The 15,307-nt window shown below is 52.1% G+C and overlaps 1 protein-coding gene across 3 annotated transcripts in view; it reads right to left on the bottom strand.

Moving 5' to 3' along the window:
* The window catches only part of LOC141264803 (uncharacterized), a 146,078-nt gene that overhangs the window by 69,875 nt on the left and 60,896 nt on the right, over positions 1-15,307 (bottom strand). For 2 of the 3 annotated variants that reach the window (XM_073677132.1, XM_073677133.1), the window contains 3 exons: positions 1,092-1,175; positions 739-1,017; positions 484-540 (listed from right to left, as the gene is read on the bottom strand). In XM_073677132.1, the coding sequence (XP_073533233.1) occupies positions 484-540; positions 739-1,017; positions 1,092-1,175 (420 nt within the window). The remainder of the gene's footprint in view (positions 1-483; positions 541-738; positions 1,018-1,091; positions 1,176-15,307) is intronic. The other variant, XM_073677134.1, reaches the window with a different exon arrangement.

Here is a 15,307-nt window from a genome sequence, read left to right as displayed (position 1 = left end):
CTCCTCACCCGCATGGGGCGCCAGTCACTGCTCTCCTCACCCACACGGGGCGCCTGTTACCGCTCTCCTCACCCACACGGGCTCCAGTCACTGCTCTCCTCACCCACACGGGCTCCTGTCACTGCTCTCCTCACCCACACGGGCTTCTGTTACTGCTCTCCTCACCCACACGGGCTCCTGTCACCGCTCTCCTCACCCACACGGGCTCCAGTCACTGCTCTCCTCACCCACACAGGCTCCTGTCACCGCTCTACTCATCCAAACGGGCTTCTGTTACTGCTCTCCTCACCCACACGGGCTCCTGTCACCGCTCTCCTCACCCACAAGGGCTCCTGTCACCGCTCTCCTCACCCACACAGGCTCCTGTCACTGCTCTCCTCACCCACACGGGCTCCTGTCACCACTCTACTCATCCACATGGGGCGCCTGTCACCACTTGAGCTCTGACCAAACACATCACAAGCTGCAGTACGTGACTCGTACCTGGTGAGGGCGCTGTCTGCACAGCCGAGGAGTCCCAGCTCTGGTCACAACTGGCGGCTGCATCAACAGATGAGAAGAGTTTGTTACCTGGTCAGGTGCCATTATCAGGGGGCCCCTCCATAATCAACTCTTTGTTTCCATATCCCCCCAGACAGCGGACCCTTTATCCCTCCTTGCGGTATCGCATGTATCACGTGTACCGTGTGTATGATGGTACCCGCCATCACTTCCATGAGCCCATCTCCCAGCTCTCACCATAGAGCAGTTGCATCCTTATTTCCATCAGCCGCTCGGGGTCTCTATTGTTGAAATCTGCCCATCGGTGGAGCAGCTGGCGCGGGGTGCGGAGGCAGCCGGACATGGGCTCCAGGCTACGGGCGATCTCCTGGAGGATGGCGCGGCGCTGGCGCAGAGAGATGGCCCCCGCCCTCTGCAGCTCGTCTGGCAGGTAACGATCCATCAATGAGACGAAGCACTCCAGTTCTACGCGGGAGAAGTTGGGGGATCTGCGGCCACTGCGCTTCCTCACCACCCCTGGAACGTAAACAGCGTGTGCCGTAATATATGTGGGGCCGTAACAAGGGGATAAAGGCGCACCCTGAACTCACGTCTGCGGTACGCGAGCGGCCGGCGATCCCGCCACACGCCATCATATCGGCCCAACTCCGCTGTGTGTCCCCGGCTCTGACAACCTGCAAGACATGAGGGCAGGATGATGATGTCATCAGACGTGTAAGAGGGTGTGATGTCACAGTGCCCCCCAGAGATGATGTCACCAGACGTGTAAGAGGGTGTGATGTCACAGTGCCCCCCCTTAGATGATGTCACCAGACGTGTAAGAGGGTGTGATGTCACAGTGCCCCCCAGAGATGATGTCACCAGACGTGTAAGAGGGTGTGATGTCACAGTGCCCCCCAGAGATGATGTCACCAGACGTGTAAGAGGGTGTGACGTCACAGTGCCCCCCCAGAGATGATGTCACCAGACGTGTAAGAGGGTGTGATGTCACAGTGCCCCCCAGAGATGATGTCACCAGACGTGTAAGAGGGTGTGATGTCACAGTGCCCCCCCTTAGATGATGTCACCAGACGTGTAAGAGGGTGTGATGTCACAGTGCCCCCCAGAGATGATGTCACCAGACGTGTAAGAGGGTGTGATGTCACAGTGCCCCCCAGAGATGATGTCACCAGACGTGTAAGAGGATGTGATGTCACAGTGCCCCCCAGAGATGAAGTCACCAGACGTGTAAGAGGGTGTGATGTCACAGTGCCCCCCAGAGATGATGTCACCAGACGTGTAAGAGGGTGTGACGTCACAGTGCCCCCCCAGAGATGATGTCACCAGACGTGTAAGAGGGTGTGATGTCACAGTGCCCCCCCAGAGATGATGTCACCAGACGTGTAAGAAAGTGTGATGTCACAGTGCCCCCCAGAGATGATGTCACCAGACGTGTAAGAGGGTGTGATGTCACAGTGCCCCCCAGAGATGATGTCACCAGACGTGTAAGAGGGTGTGACGTCACAGTGCCCCCCCAGAGATGATGTCACCAGACGTGTAAGAGGGTGTGATGTCACAGTGCCCCACCAGAGATGATGTCACCAGACGTGTAAGAGGGTGTGATGTCACAGTTCCCCCCAGAGATGATGTCACCAGACGTGTAAGAGGGTGTGATGTCACAGTGCCCCCCCAGAGATGATGTCACCAGACGTGTAAGAGGGTGTGATGTCACAGTGCCCCCCAGAGATGATGTCACCAGACGTGTAAGAGGGTGTGACGTCACAGTGCCCCCCCAGAGATGATGTCACCAGACGTGTAAGAGGGTGTGATGTCACAGTGCCCCCCCAGAGATGATGTCACCAGACGTGTAAGAGGGTGTGATGTCACAGTTCCCCCCAGAGATGATGTCACCAGACGTGTAAGAGGGTGTGATGTCACAGTGCCCCCCCAGAGATGATGTCACCAGACGTGTAAGAGGGTGTGATGTCACAGTGCTCCCCCAGAGATGATGTCACCAGACGTGTAAGAAAGTGTGATGTCACAGTGCCCCCCAGAGATGATGTCACCAGACGTGTAAGAGGGTGTGATGTCACAGTGCCCCCCAGAGATGATGTCACCAGACGTGTAAGAGGGTGTGATGTTACAGTGCCCCCCCAGAGATGATGTCACCAGACGTGTAAGAGGGTGTGATGTCACAGTGCCCCCCAGAGAGATGATGTCACCAGACGTGTAAGAGGGTGTGATGTCACAGTGCCCCCCAGAGAGATGATGTCACCAGACGTGTAAGAGGGTGTGATGTCACAGTACCAGACGTGTAAGAGGATGTGATGTCACCGTGCCCCCCAGAGAGATGATGTCACCAGACGTGTAAGAGGATGTGATGTCACAGTGCCCCCCCAGAGAGATGATGTCACCAGACGTGTAAGAAAATGTGATGTCACAGTGCCCCCCAGAGAGATGATGTCACCAGACGTGTAAGAGAATGTGATGTCACAGTGCCCCCCAGAGAGATGATGTCACCAGACGTGCAAGTGTGTGATGTCACAGTGCCCCCCTGAGAGATGATGTCATCAGACGTGTAAGAGGGTGTGATGTCACAGTGCCCCCCAGAAATGATGTCACCAGACGTGTAAGAGGGTGTGATGTCACAGTGCCCCCCCAGAGATGATGTCACCAGACGTGTAAGAGGGTGTGATGTCACAGTGCCCCCCCAGAGATGAGGTCACCAGACGTGTAAGAAAGTGTGATGTCACAGTGCCCCCCAGAGATGATGTCACCAGACGTGTAAGAGGGTGTGATGTCACAGTGCCCCCCAGAGATGATGTCACCAGACGTGTAAGAGGGTGTGATGTCACAGTGCCCCCCCAGAGATGATGTCACCAACGTGTAAGAGGGTGTGATGTCACAGTGCCCCCCAGAGAGATGATGTCACCAGACGTGTAAGAGGGTGTGATGTCACAGTGCCCCCCAGAGAGATGATGTCACCAGACGTGTAAGAGGGTGTGATGTCACAGTGCGCCCCAGAGATGATGTCACCAGACGTGTAAGAGGGTGTGATGTCACAGTGCCCCCCCAGAGATGATGTCACCAGACGTGTAAGAGGATGTGATGTCACAGTGCCCCCCAGAGAGATGATGTCACCAGACGTGTAAGAGGATGTGATGTCACAGTGCCCCCCAGAGACATGATGTCACCAGACGTGTAAGAGGATGTGATGTCACAGTGCCCCCCCAGAGACATGATGTAACCTGACGTGTAAGAGGGTGTGATGTCACAGTGCCCCCCAGAGAGATGTTGTCACCAGACGTGTAAGAGAATGTGATGTCACAGTGCCCCCCAGAGATGATGTCACCAGACATGTAAGAGGGTGTGATGTCACAGTGCCCCCCAGAGAGATGATGTCACCAGACGTGTAAGAGAATATGAGGTCACAGTGCCCCCCAGAGATGATGTCACCAGACATGTAAGAGGGTGTGATGTCACAGTGCCCCCCAGAGACATGAAGTCACCAGACGTGTAAGAGGGTGTGATGTCACAGTGCCCCCCAGAGAGATGATGTCACCAGACGTGTAAGAGGGTGTGATGTCACAGTGCCCCCCCAGAGAGATGATGTCACCAGACGTGTAAGAGGGTGTGACGTCACAGTGCCCCCCAGAGAGATGATGTCACCAGATGTGTAATAGGATGTGATGTCACAGTGCCCCCCCAGAGACATGATGTCACCAGACGTGTAAGAGGGTGTGATGTCACAGTGCCCCCCAGAGAGATGTTGTCACCAGACGTGTAAGAGGGTGTGATGTCACAGTGCCCCCCAGAGAGATGATGTCACCAGACGTGTAAGAGGATGTGATGTCAGTGCCCCCCAGAGAGATGATGTCACCAGACGTGTAAGAGAATGTGATGTCACAGTGCCCCCCCCAGAGATGATGTCACCAGACGTGTAAGAGGATGTGATGTCACAGTGCCCCCCAGAGATGATGTCACCAGAAGTGTAAGAGGATGTGATGTCACAGTGCCCCCCAGGGATGATGTCACCAGACATGTAAGAGGGCGTGATGTCACAGTGCCCCCCCAGAGATGATGTCACCAGACGTGTAAGAGGGTGTGATGTCACAGTGCCCCCCAGAGAGATGATGTCACCAGACGTGTAAGAGGGTGTGATGTCACAGTGCCCCCCAGAGAGATGATGTCACCAGACGTGTAAGAGGATGTGATGTCAGTGCCCCCCAGAGAGATGATGTCACCAGACGTGTAATGTCCCACATCTGTCCCACGCTTCACGTCACACGTTTGTCATCCATCGCACGCTCCACGTCACACGTTTGTCATCTGTTGCACGCTCCACGTCACACGTTTGTCATCCATCACACGCTTCACGTCACACGTTTGTCATCCATCACACGCTCCACGTCACACGTTTGTCATCCATCACACGCTTCACGTCATACGTTTGTCATCCATCACACGCTCCACGTCACACGTTTGTCATCCATCGCATGCTCTACGTCACACGTTTGTCATCCAACACACGCTCCACGTCACACGTTTGTCATCCATCGCACGCTCCACGTCACACGTTTGTCATCCATCGCATGCTCTACGTCACACGTTTGTCATCCAACACACGCTTCACGTCACACGTTTGTCATCCATCGCACGCTCCACGTCACACGTTTGTCATCCATCGCATGCTCTACGTCACACGTTTGTCATCCATCGCACGCTCCACGTCACACGTTTGTCATCCATCGCACGCTCTACGTCACACGTTTGTCATCCAACACACGCTCCACGTCACACGTTTGTCATCCATCGCACGCTCCACGTCACACGTTTGTCATCCATCGCACGCTCTACGTCACACGTTTGTCATCCATCGCACGCTCTACGTCACACGTTTGTCATCCATCACACGCTCCACGTCACACGTTTGTCATCCATCACACGCTTCACGTCACACGTTTGTCATCCATCACACGCTTCACGTCACACGTTTGTCATCCATCGCACGCTCCACGTCACACATTTGTCATCCATCACACGCTTCACGTCACACGTTTGTCATCCATCACACGCTTCACGTCACACGTTTTTCATCTGTTGCACGCTTCACGTCACACGTTTGTCATCCATCACACGCTTCACGTCACACGTTTGTCATCCATCACACGCTTCACGTCACACGTTTGTCATCCATCACACGCTCCACGTCACACGTTTGTCATCCATCACACGCTTCACGTCACACGTTTGTCATCTGTTGCACGCTCCACGTCACACGTTTGTCATCCATCGCACGCTCCACGTCACACGTTTGTCATCCATCACACGCTCCACATCACACGTTTGTCATCCATCACACGCTTCACGTCACACGTTTGTCATCTGTTGCACGCTTCACGTCACACGTTTGTCATCCATCGCACGCTCCACGTCACACGTTTGTCATCCATCGCACGCTTCACGTCACACGTTTGTCATCCATCGCACGCTCCACGTCACACGTTTGTCATCCATCGCACGCTCTACGTCACACGTTTGTCATTTGTTGCACGCTTCACGTCACACGGTTGTCATCCATCACACGCTTCACGTCACACGTTTGTCATCCATCGCACGCTCTACGTCACACGTTTGTCATCCATCACACGCTTCACGTCACACGTTTTTCATCTGTTGCACGCTTCACGTCACACGTTTGTCATCCATCGCACGCTTCACGTCACACATTTGTCATCCATCACACGCTCTACGTCACACGTTTGTCATCTGTTGCACGCTCTACGTCACACGTTTGTCATCCATCACACGCTTCATGTCACACGTTTGTCATCCATCACACGCTTCACGTCACACGTTTGTCATCCATCGCACGCTCCACGTCACACATTTGTCATCCATCACACGCTTCACGTCACACGTTTGTCATCCATCGCACGCTCCACGTCACACATTTGTCATCCATCACACGCTTCACGTCACACGTTTGTCATCCATCACACGCTTCACGTCACACGTTTTTCATCTGTTGCACGCTTCACGTCACACGTTTGTCATCCATCGCACGCTCCACGTCACACATTTGTCATCCATCACACGCTCCACGTCACACGTTTGTCATCCATCACACGCTTCACGTCACACGTTTGTCATCCATCGCACGCTCCACGTCACACATTTGTCATCCATCACACGCTTCACGTCACACGTTTGTCATCCATCGCACGCTCCACGTCACACATTTGTCATCCATCACACGCTTCACGTCACACGTTTGTCATCCATCACACGCTCCACGTCACACGTTTGTCATCCATCACACGCTTCACGTCACACGTTTGTCATCCATCACACGCTCCACGTCACACGTTTGTCATCCATCACACGCTTCACGTCACACGTTTGTCATCCATCGCACGCTCCACGTCACACGTTTGTCATCCATCGCACGCTCCACGTCACACATTTGTCATCCATCGCACGCTCCACGTCACACATTTGTCATCCATCACACGCTTCACGTCACACGTTTGTCATCCATCACACGCTTCACGTCACACGTTTGTCATCCATCACACGCTCCACGTCACACATTTGTCATCCATCGCACGCTTCAAGTCACACGTTTGTCATCCATCGCACGCTCCACGTCACACATTTGTCATCCATCACACGCTTCACGTCACACGTTTGTCATCCATCACACGCTCCACGTCACACGTTTGTCATCCATCACACGCTTCACGTCACACGTTTGTCATCCATCACACGCTCCACGTCACACGTTTGTCATCCATCACACGCTTCACGTCACACGTTTGTCATCCATCGCACGCTCCACGTCACACGTTTGTCATCCATCGCACGCTCCACGTCACACGTTTGTCATCCATCGCACGCTCCACGTCACACATTTGTCATCCATCACACGCTTCACGTCACACGTTTGTCATCCATCACACGCTTCACGTCACACGTTTGTCATCCATCACACGCTCCACGTCACACATTTGTCATCCATCGCACGCTTCAAGTCACACGTTTGTCATCCATCGCACGCTCCACGTCACACATTTGTCATCCATCACACGCTTCACGTCACACATTTGTCATCCATCGCACGCTCTACGTCACACGTTTGTCATCTGTTGCACGCTTCACGTCGCAAGTTTGTCATCCATCGCACGCTCTACGTCACACATTTGTCATCCATCGCACGCTCCACGTCACACATTTGTCATCCATCACACGCTTCACGTCACACGTTTGTCATCCATCACACGCTCCACGTCACACGTTTGTCATCCATCACACGCTTCACGTCACACGTTTTTCATCTGTTGCACGCTTCACGTCACACGTTTGTCATCCATCGCACGCTTCACGTCACACGTTTTTCATCTGTTGCACGCTTCACGTCACACATTTGTCATCCATCCCACGCTTCACGTCACACATTTGTCATCCATCGCACGCTCTACGTCACACGTTTGTCATCTGTTGCACGCTTCACGTCGCAAGTTTGTCATCCATCGCACGCTTCACGTCACACGTTTGTCATCCATCGCACGCTCTACGTCACACGTTTGTCATCTGTTGCACGCTTCACGTCACACGTTTGTCATCCATCACACGCTTCATGTCACACGTTTGTCATCCATCACACGCTTCACGTCACACGTTTGTCATCTGTTGCACGCTTCACGTCACACGTTTGTCATCCATCGCACGCTCCACGTCACACGTTTGTCATCCATCGCACGCTCCACGTCACACGTTTGTCATCTGTTGCACGCTTCACGTCACACGTTTGTCATCCATCGCACGCTCTACGTCACACGTTTGTCATCCATCACACGCTTCACGTTACACGTTTGTCATCCATCACACGCTTCACGTCACACGTTTGTCATCTGTTGCACGCTTCACGTCACACGTTTGTCATCTGTTGCACGCTTCACGTCACACGTTTGTCATCCATCACACGCTTCACATCACACGTTTGTCATCTGTTGAACGCTTCACGTCACACGTTTGTCATCTGTTGCACGCTTCACGTCACACGTTTGTCATCCATCGCACGCTCTACGTCACACGTTTGTCATCCATCGCACGCTTCACGTCACACGTTTGTCATCCATCGCACGCTCTACGTCACACGTTTGTCATCTGTTGCACGCTTCACGTCACACGTTTGTCATCCATCACACGCTTCACGTCACACGTTTGTCATCTGTTGCACGCTTCACGTCACACGTTTGTCATCTGTTGCACGCTTCACGTCACACGTTTGTCATCCATCGCACGCTCCACGTCACACATTTGTCATCCATCACACGCTTCACGTCACACGTTTGTCATCCATCGCACGCTCCACGTCACACGTTTGTAATCCATCGCACGCTCTACGTCACACGTTTGTCATTTGTTGCACGCTTCACGTCACACGGTTGTCATCCATCACACGCTTCACGTCACACGTTTGTCATCCATCGCACGCTCTACGTCACACGTTTGTCATCCATCACACGCTTCACGTCACACATTTGTCATCCATCGCACGCTCTACGTCACACGTTTGTCATCTGTTGCACGCTCTACGTCACACGTTTGTCATCCATCACACGCTCTACGTCACACGTTTCTCATCTGTTGCACGCTTCACGTCGCAAGTTTGTCATCCATCGCACGCTTCACGTCACACGTTTGTCATCCATCGCACGCTCTACGTCACACGTTTGTCATCTGTTGAACGCTTCACGTCACACGTTTGTCATCTGTTGCACGCTTCACGTCACACGTTTGTCATCCATCGCACGCTCTACGTCACACGTTTGTCATTTGTTGCACGCTTCACGTCACACGGTTGTCATCCTTCACACGCTTCACGTCACACGTTTGTCATCCATCGCACGCTCTACGCCACACGTTTGTCATCTGTTGCACGCTGCACGTTTGTCATCCATCGCACGCTTCACGTCACACGTTTGTCATCCATCGCACGCTCTACGTCACACGTTTGGCATCCATCGCACGCTCTACGTCACACGTTTGTCATCTGTTGCACGCTTCACGTCACAAGTTTGTCATCCATCGCACGCTCTACGTCACACGTTTGTCATCTGTTGCACGCTTCACGTCACACGTTTGTCATCCTTCGCATGCTCTAAGACACATGTTTGTCATCTGTTGCACGCTTCACGTCACACGTTTGTCATCTATCGCACGCTCCACGTCACACTTTTATGATCTGTTGCACGCTCTACGTCACACGTTTTTCATCTGTTGCACGCTCCACGTTTGTCATCTGTTGCACGCTCCACGTCACACGTTTGTCATCCGTCGCACGCTCTACGTCACACGTTTGTCATCCGTCGCATGCTCTACGTCACACGTTTGTCATCTGTTGCACGCTTCACGTCACACGTTTGTCATCCATCACACGCTTCACGTCACACGTTTGTCATCCATCGCACGCTCTACGTCACACGTTTGTCATCTGTTGCACGCTTCACGTCACACGTTTTTCATCCATCGCATGCTCTACGTCACACGTTTGTCATCTGTTGCATGCTTCACGTCACACGTTTGTCATCCATCGCACGCTCTACGTCACACGTTTGTCATGTTGCACGCTTCACGTCACACGTTTGTCATCCATCGCATGCTCTATGTCACACGTTTGTCATCCGTCGCACGCTCTACGTCACACGTTTGTCATCCATCACACGCTTCACGTCACACGTTTGTCATCCATCGCACACTCTACGTTACACGTTTGTCATCTGTTGCACGCTTCACGTCACACGTTTGTCATCCGTCGCACGCTTCACGTCACACGTTTGTCATCCGTCGCACGCTCCACGTCACACATTTGTCATCCATCGCACGCTCTACGTCACACGTTTGTCATCCATCACACGCTTCACATCACACGTTTGTCATCCATCGCATGCTTCATGTCACACGTTTGTCATCCATCGCACGCTTCACGTCACACGTTTGTCATCCATCGCACGCTTCACATCACACGTTTGTCATCCATCGCATGCCTCATGTCACACGTTTGTCATCCATCGCACGCTTCACGTCACACGTTTATCATCGATTGCGTACTCCACATCACACGTTTGTCATCTCTTGCACGCTTCACGTCACACGTTTATCATCGATTGCGTACTCCACATCACACGTTTGTCATCTCTTGTACGCTCCACGTCACACGTTTGTCATCTGTTGCACGCTTCACGTCACACGCTCTAAGTCACACGTTTGTCATCTGTTGCACGCTTCACGTCACACGTTTGTCATCCATCGCACGCTCCACGTCACACGTTTATCATCCATCACACGCTTCACGTCACACGTTTATCATCGATTGCGTACTCCACATCACACGTTTGTCATCTGTTGCACGCTCCACGTCACACGTTTGTCATCTGTTGCACGCTCTACGTCACACGTTTTTCATCTGTTGCACGCTCCACGTTTGTCATCTGTTGCACGCTCCACGTCACACGTTTGTCATCCATCGCACGCTCTACGTCACACATTTATCATCTGTTGCACGCTCTACGTCACACGTTTTTCATCTGTTGCACGCTCCACGTTTGTCATCTGTTGCACGCTCCACGTCACACATTTGTCATCTGTCGCGCGCTTCACGTCACTCGTTTGTCATCCATCGCACGCTTCACGTCACACGTTTGTCATCTGTTGCACGCTTCACGTAACACGTTTGTCATCCATCGCACACTTCACGTCACACGTTTGTCATCCATCGCACACTCCACGTCACACGTTTGTCATCCATCACACACTTCACGTCACATGATTGTCATCCATCGCACGCTCTACGTCACACGTTTGTCATCTGTTGCACCCTTCACGTCGCACGTTTGTCATCCATCGCACGCTCTACGTCACAAGTTTAGCATCTGTTGCACGCTCCACGTCATTCGTTTGTCATCCATCACGTGCGGCACGTCACACGTTTATCATCGATTGCGTACTCCACATCACACGTTTGTCACCTGTTGCACGCTCCACGTCACACGTTTGTCATCTCTTGCACGCTCCACGTCACACGTTTGTCATCTCTTGCACGCTCCACGTCACACGTTTGTCATCCATCGCACGCTCTACGTCACACGTTTGTCATATGTTGCACGCTCCACGTCACACGTTTGTCATCCATCGCACGCTCTACGTCACGTTTTGCATCTGTTGCACGCTCCATGTCACACGTTTGTCATCTGTTGCACGCTCCACGTCACACGTTTGTCATCTGTTGCACGCTCCACGTCACACGTTTGTCATCCATCGCACACTCTACGTCACACATTTTGCATCTGTTGCACGCTCCATGTCACACGTTTGTCATCTGTTGCATGCTCCACGTCACACGTTTGTCATCTTGCACGCTCCACGTCACACGTTTGTCATCCATCGCACGCTCTACGTCACACGTTTGTCATATGTTGCACGCTCCACGTCACACGTTTGTCATCCATCGCACGCTCTACGTCACGTTTTGCATCTGTTGCACGCTCCATGTCACACGTTTGTCATCTGTTGCACGCTCCACGTCACACGTTTGTCATCCATCGCACACTCTACGTCACACATTTTGCATCTGTTGCACGCTCCATGTCACACGTTTGTCATCTGTTGCATGCTCCACGTCACACGTTTATCATCCATCGCACGCTCCACGTCACACATTTGTCATCTGTTGCACGCTTCACGTCACTCGTTTGTCATCTGTTGCACGCTTCACGTGACACGTTTGTCATCCATCGCACACATCACGTCACACGTTTGTCATCCATCGCACACTCCACGTCACACGTTTGTCATCCATCACACGCTTCACGTCACATGTTTGTCATCCATCGCACGCTCTACGTCACACGTTTGTCATCTGTTGCACCCTTCACGTTGCACGTTTGTCATCCATCGCACGCTCTACGTCACAAGTTTGGCATCTGTTGCACGCTCCACGTCATTCGTCTGTCATCCATCACGTGCGGCACGTCGATTGCGTACTCCACATCACACGTTTGTCACCTGTTGCACGCTCCACGTTACACGTTTGTCATCTGTTGCATGCTCCACGTTACACGTTTGTCATCTGTTGCATGCTCCACGTCACACGTTTGTCATATGTTGCACGCTCCACGTCACACGTTTGTCATCCATCGCATGCTTTAAGTCACACGTTTTGCATATGTTGCACGCTCCACGTCACACGTTTGTCATCCATCGCATGCTTTAAGTCACACGTTTGTCATCTGTTGCATGCTCCATGTCACACGTTTGTCATCTGTTGCATACTCCACATCACACGTTTGTCATCTGTCGCACGCTCCACGTCACGTTTGTCATCTGTTGCACGCTCCACGTCACACGTTTGTCATCCATCACGTGCTACACGTCACACGTTTGTCATCTATCGCACGCTCTACGTCACACGTTTGTCGTCTGTTGCACGCTCCACATCACACGTTTGTCATGTTGCACGCTCCACGTCACACGTTTGTCATCTGTTGCACGCTCCACGTCACACGTTTGTCGTCTGTTGCACGCTCCACATCACACGTTTGTCGTCTGTTGCACGCTCCACATCACACGTTTGTCATCTGTTGCACGCTCCACGTCACACGTTTGTCATCCATCGCATGCTTTAAGTCACACGTTTTGCATCTGTTGCACGCTACATGTCACACGTTTGTCATCTGTTGCACGCTCCACGTCACACGTTTGTCATCTGTTGCACGCTCCACGTTTATCATCGATTGCGTACTCTACATCACACGTTTGTCATCTGTTGCACGCTCCACGTCACATGTTTGTCATCTGTTGCACGCTCCACGTCACATGTTTGTCATCTGTTGCACGCTCCACGTCACGTGTTTGTCATCCATCACGTGCTGCACGTCACACGTTTGTCATCCATCGCATGCTCCACGTCACACGTTTATCATCCATTGCTTGTGATTTTAATTTTAGTAGCTGTGAGGATCTGCACGATCAGTGTTTGAGATTTGTACGGAATTAAGTCCAGATGATTGGCAGCAGCGCCGGCTCCTTAGTGATGGTCAGCGGGATGCGGCTGACCTGAGATATTAGATGGGAGATTGCGTCCCAGAGCCGCTTTACTTTATCGCAGTTCCACCAGATAAGCATCATATCTGCGTCAGCCTCCGTCCCGTTGGATTTTTTGGATGGAGTCTACGGCCCCTTTGGGGGGTCTTCAAGAGCAGTTGAGCTTCTCCAGCTTCATTTAAGTCCAGATTATGATATTAAGGACCAAATAGAACCAGCATCAATGTGATATTGGCCTGTGTGTCCTATCACTGACATTTACCCATTATGGTGATTTTTTATCTGTATTATATCCTTATTCTAACAACTTTGAAATGAATAAAGGGCAGATGAGATGTGTGGATAACACTTATATTGTATTATAGGAAATGTGATCATCCCTCTTTTTATTATCAGTAGGGATATGTTAATTAACCTTACCAAATTTGATATGTATGCCCCTATATTTATTATTTTCTATTTTTCTCTCCCCTCTTTAGAAAGGCTAATACATCATTTCACCTAGCATTACAATGGTGTTTGTGTTCCTGTATTATCTATGGATCTAGTATAGTCTAAGACAGCTATTTGCAGATTGTGGCTGCCGGGCAGTTACGGGCGTCCTTTTAGGTTAACATGGCAGCTGTGGGTGAATTCTAGCTGTCGGCTTGTTGTGGGCATCAGTTCCGCTCGCCGGTTGTGCGCTCCAGTGACCTCACTTCCGGCCCACGTCATCGCTGACCAATAGTGGTATAGGAGCGTCACTTCCGGTTATTGAACGTGCGTTTTACATGCACAGTATGCGTTCCAGTGACCTCACTTCCAGTCCGCATCATCACTTGCCAATGAAGACATGGGAGCGTCATTTCCGGTCATTGAGCGTGCGTTCCACAGACCCTGTGAACCCTTTGAGGACACGTGTAGAATGGGCACCATATCACAGGTACAATGATTAAACATCGGGAGGGTGGTTGTCTATATATTTGGGATGTTGTGCTTCATTTCCGTATATGCAGCATTAACTGGCCGTCTGGGGAGAGAGAATGATGTCCTCCCCTGGTCCCCTGATGAACCCTGGTGGCAACCAGGGAGAAACACGTCAGGACATCATATAAGGGACTACTAACAATAAGTGCTATTCCCTATCTATAATATAACCGGGGATGCGTCCCTCTGTCTGAAGCCTCTATAGACTGCGCATGCGCAACGCGCAGTCTGGCTCCAGACAGAACGCATGGAGCCGTTACAGGTAAGAGGAGGTGTATGGCGCTGGAGATCACGGTATGTGTAGACACTAAACGCATACCGCGATCTCCGGCACCATACTTACCTAACCGGGAGGAGCGTTGCCTCGGCACCTCTCTTCTGGCCGGAGACCGGGGGCGGAGTGAAGGCGTCGGAATTGACGCATGCGCATAGTGCTATCCGGCGCCATTTTACTGAAGACACATTTACAGTGGCGCCGCACTCCTCCCCCGGCCTCCAGCAGAAGAGGACACAGAAGAGGCTGGAGCACAGAGAAGAAAGGTGAGTATAAGTGTTTATTTTTTTTGTATGTGTGCAGAGGATACCATGCATACCAGGATTGGAGGGTGAGGGGGCCATGCATACCAGGATTGGAGGGTGAGGGGGCCATGCATACCAGGATTGGGGGGTGAGGGGGCCATGCATACCAGGATTGGGGGGTGAGGGGGCCATGCATACCAGGATTGGGGGGTGAGGGGGCCATGCATACCAGGAT

Source organism: Phyllobates terribilis, unplaced genomic scaffold (genome assembly GCF_046119375.1).
Source record: "Phyllobates terribilis strain yellow unplaced genomic scaffold, ASM4611937v1 Scaffold_4__5_contigs__length_816908805, whole genome shotgun sequence".
NCBI lineage: Eukaryota > Metazoa > Chordata > Amphibia > Anura > Dendrobatidae > Phyllobates > Phyllobates terribilis.
Note: the sequence above shows the minus strand (reverse complement) of the source record. Positions and strands in the feature narration are given on the sequence as shown.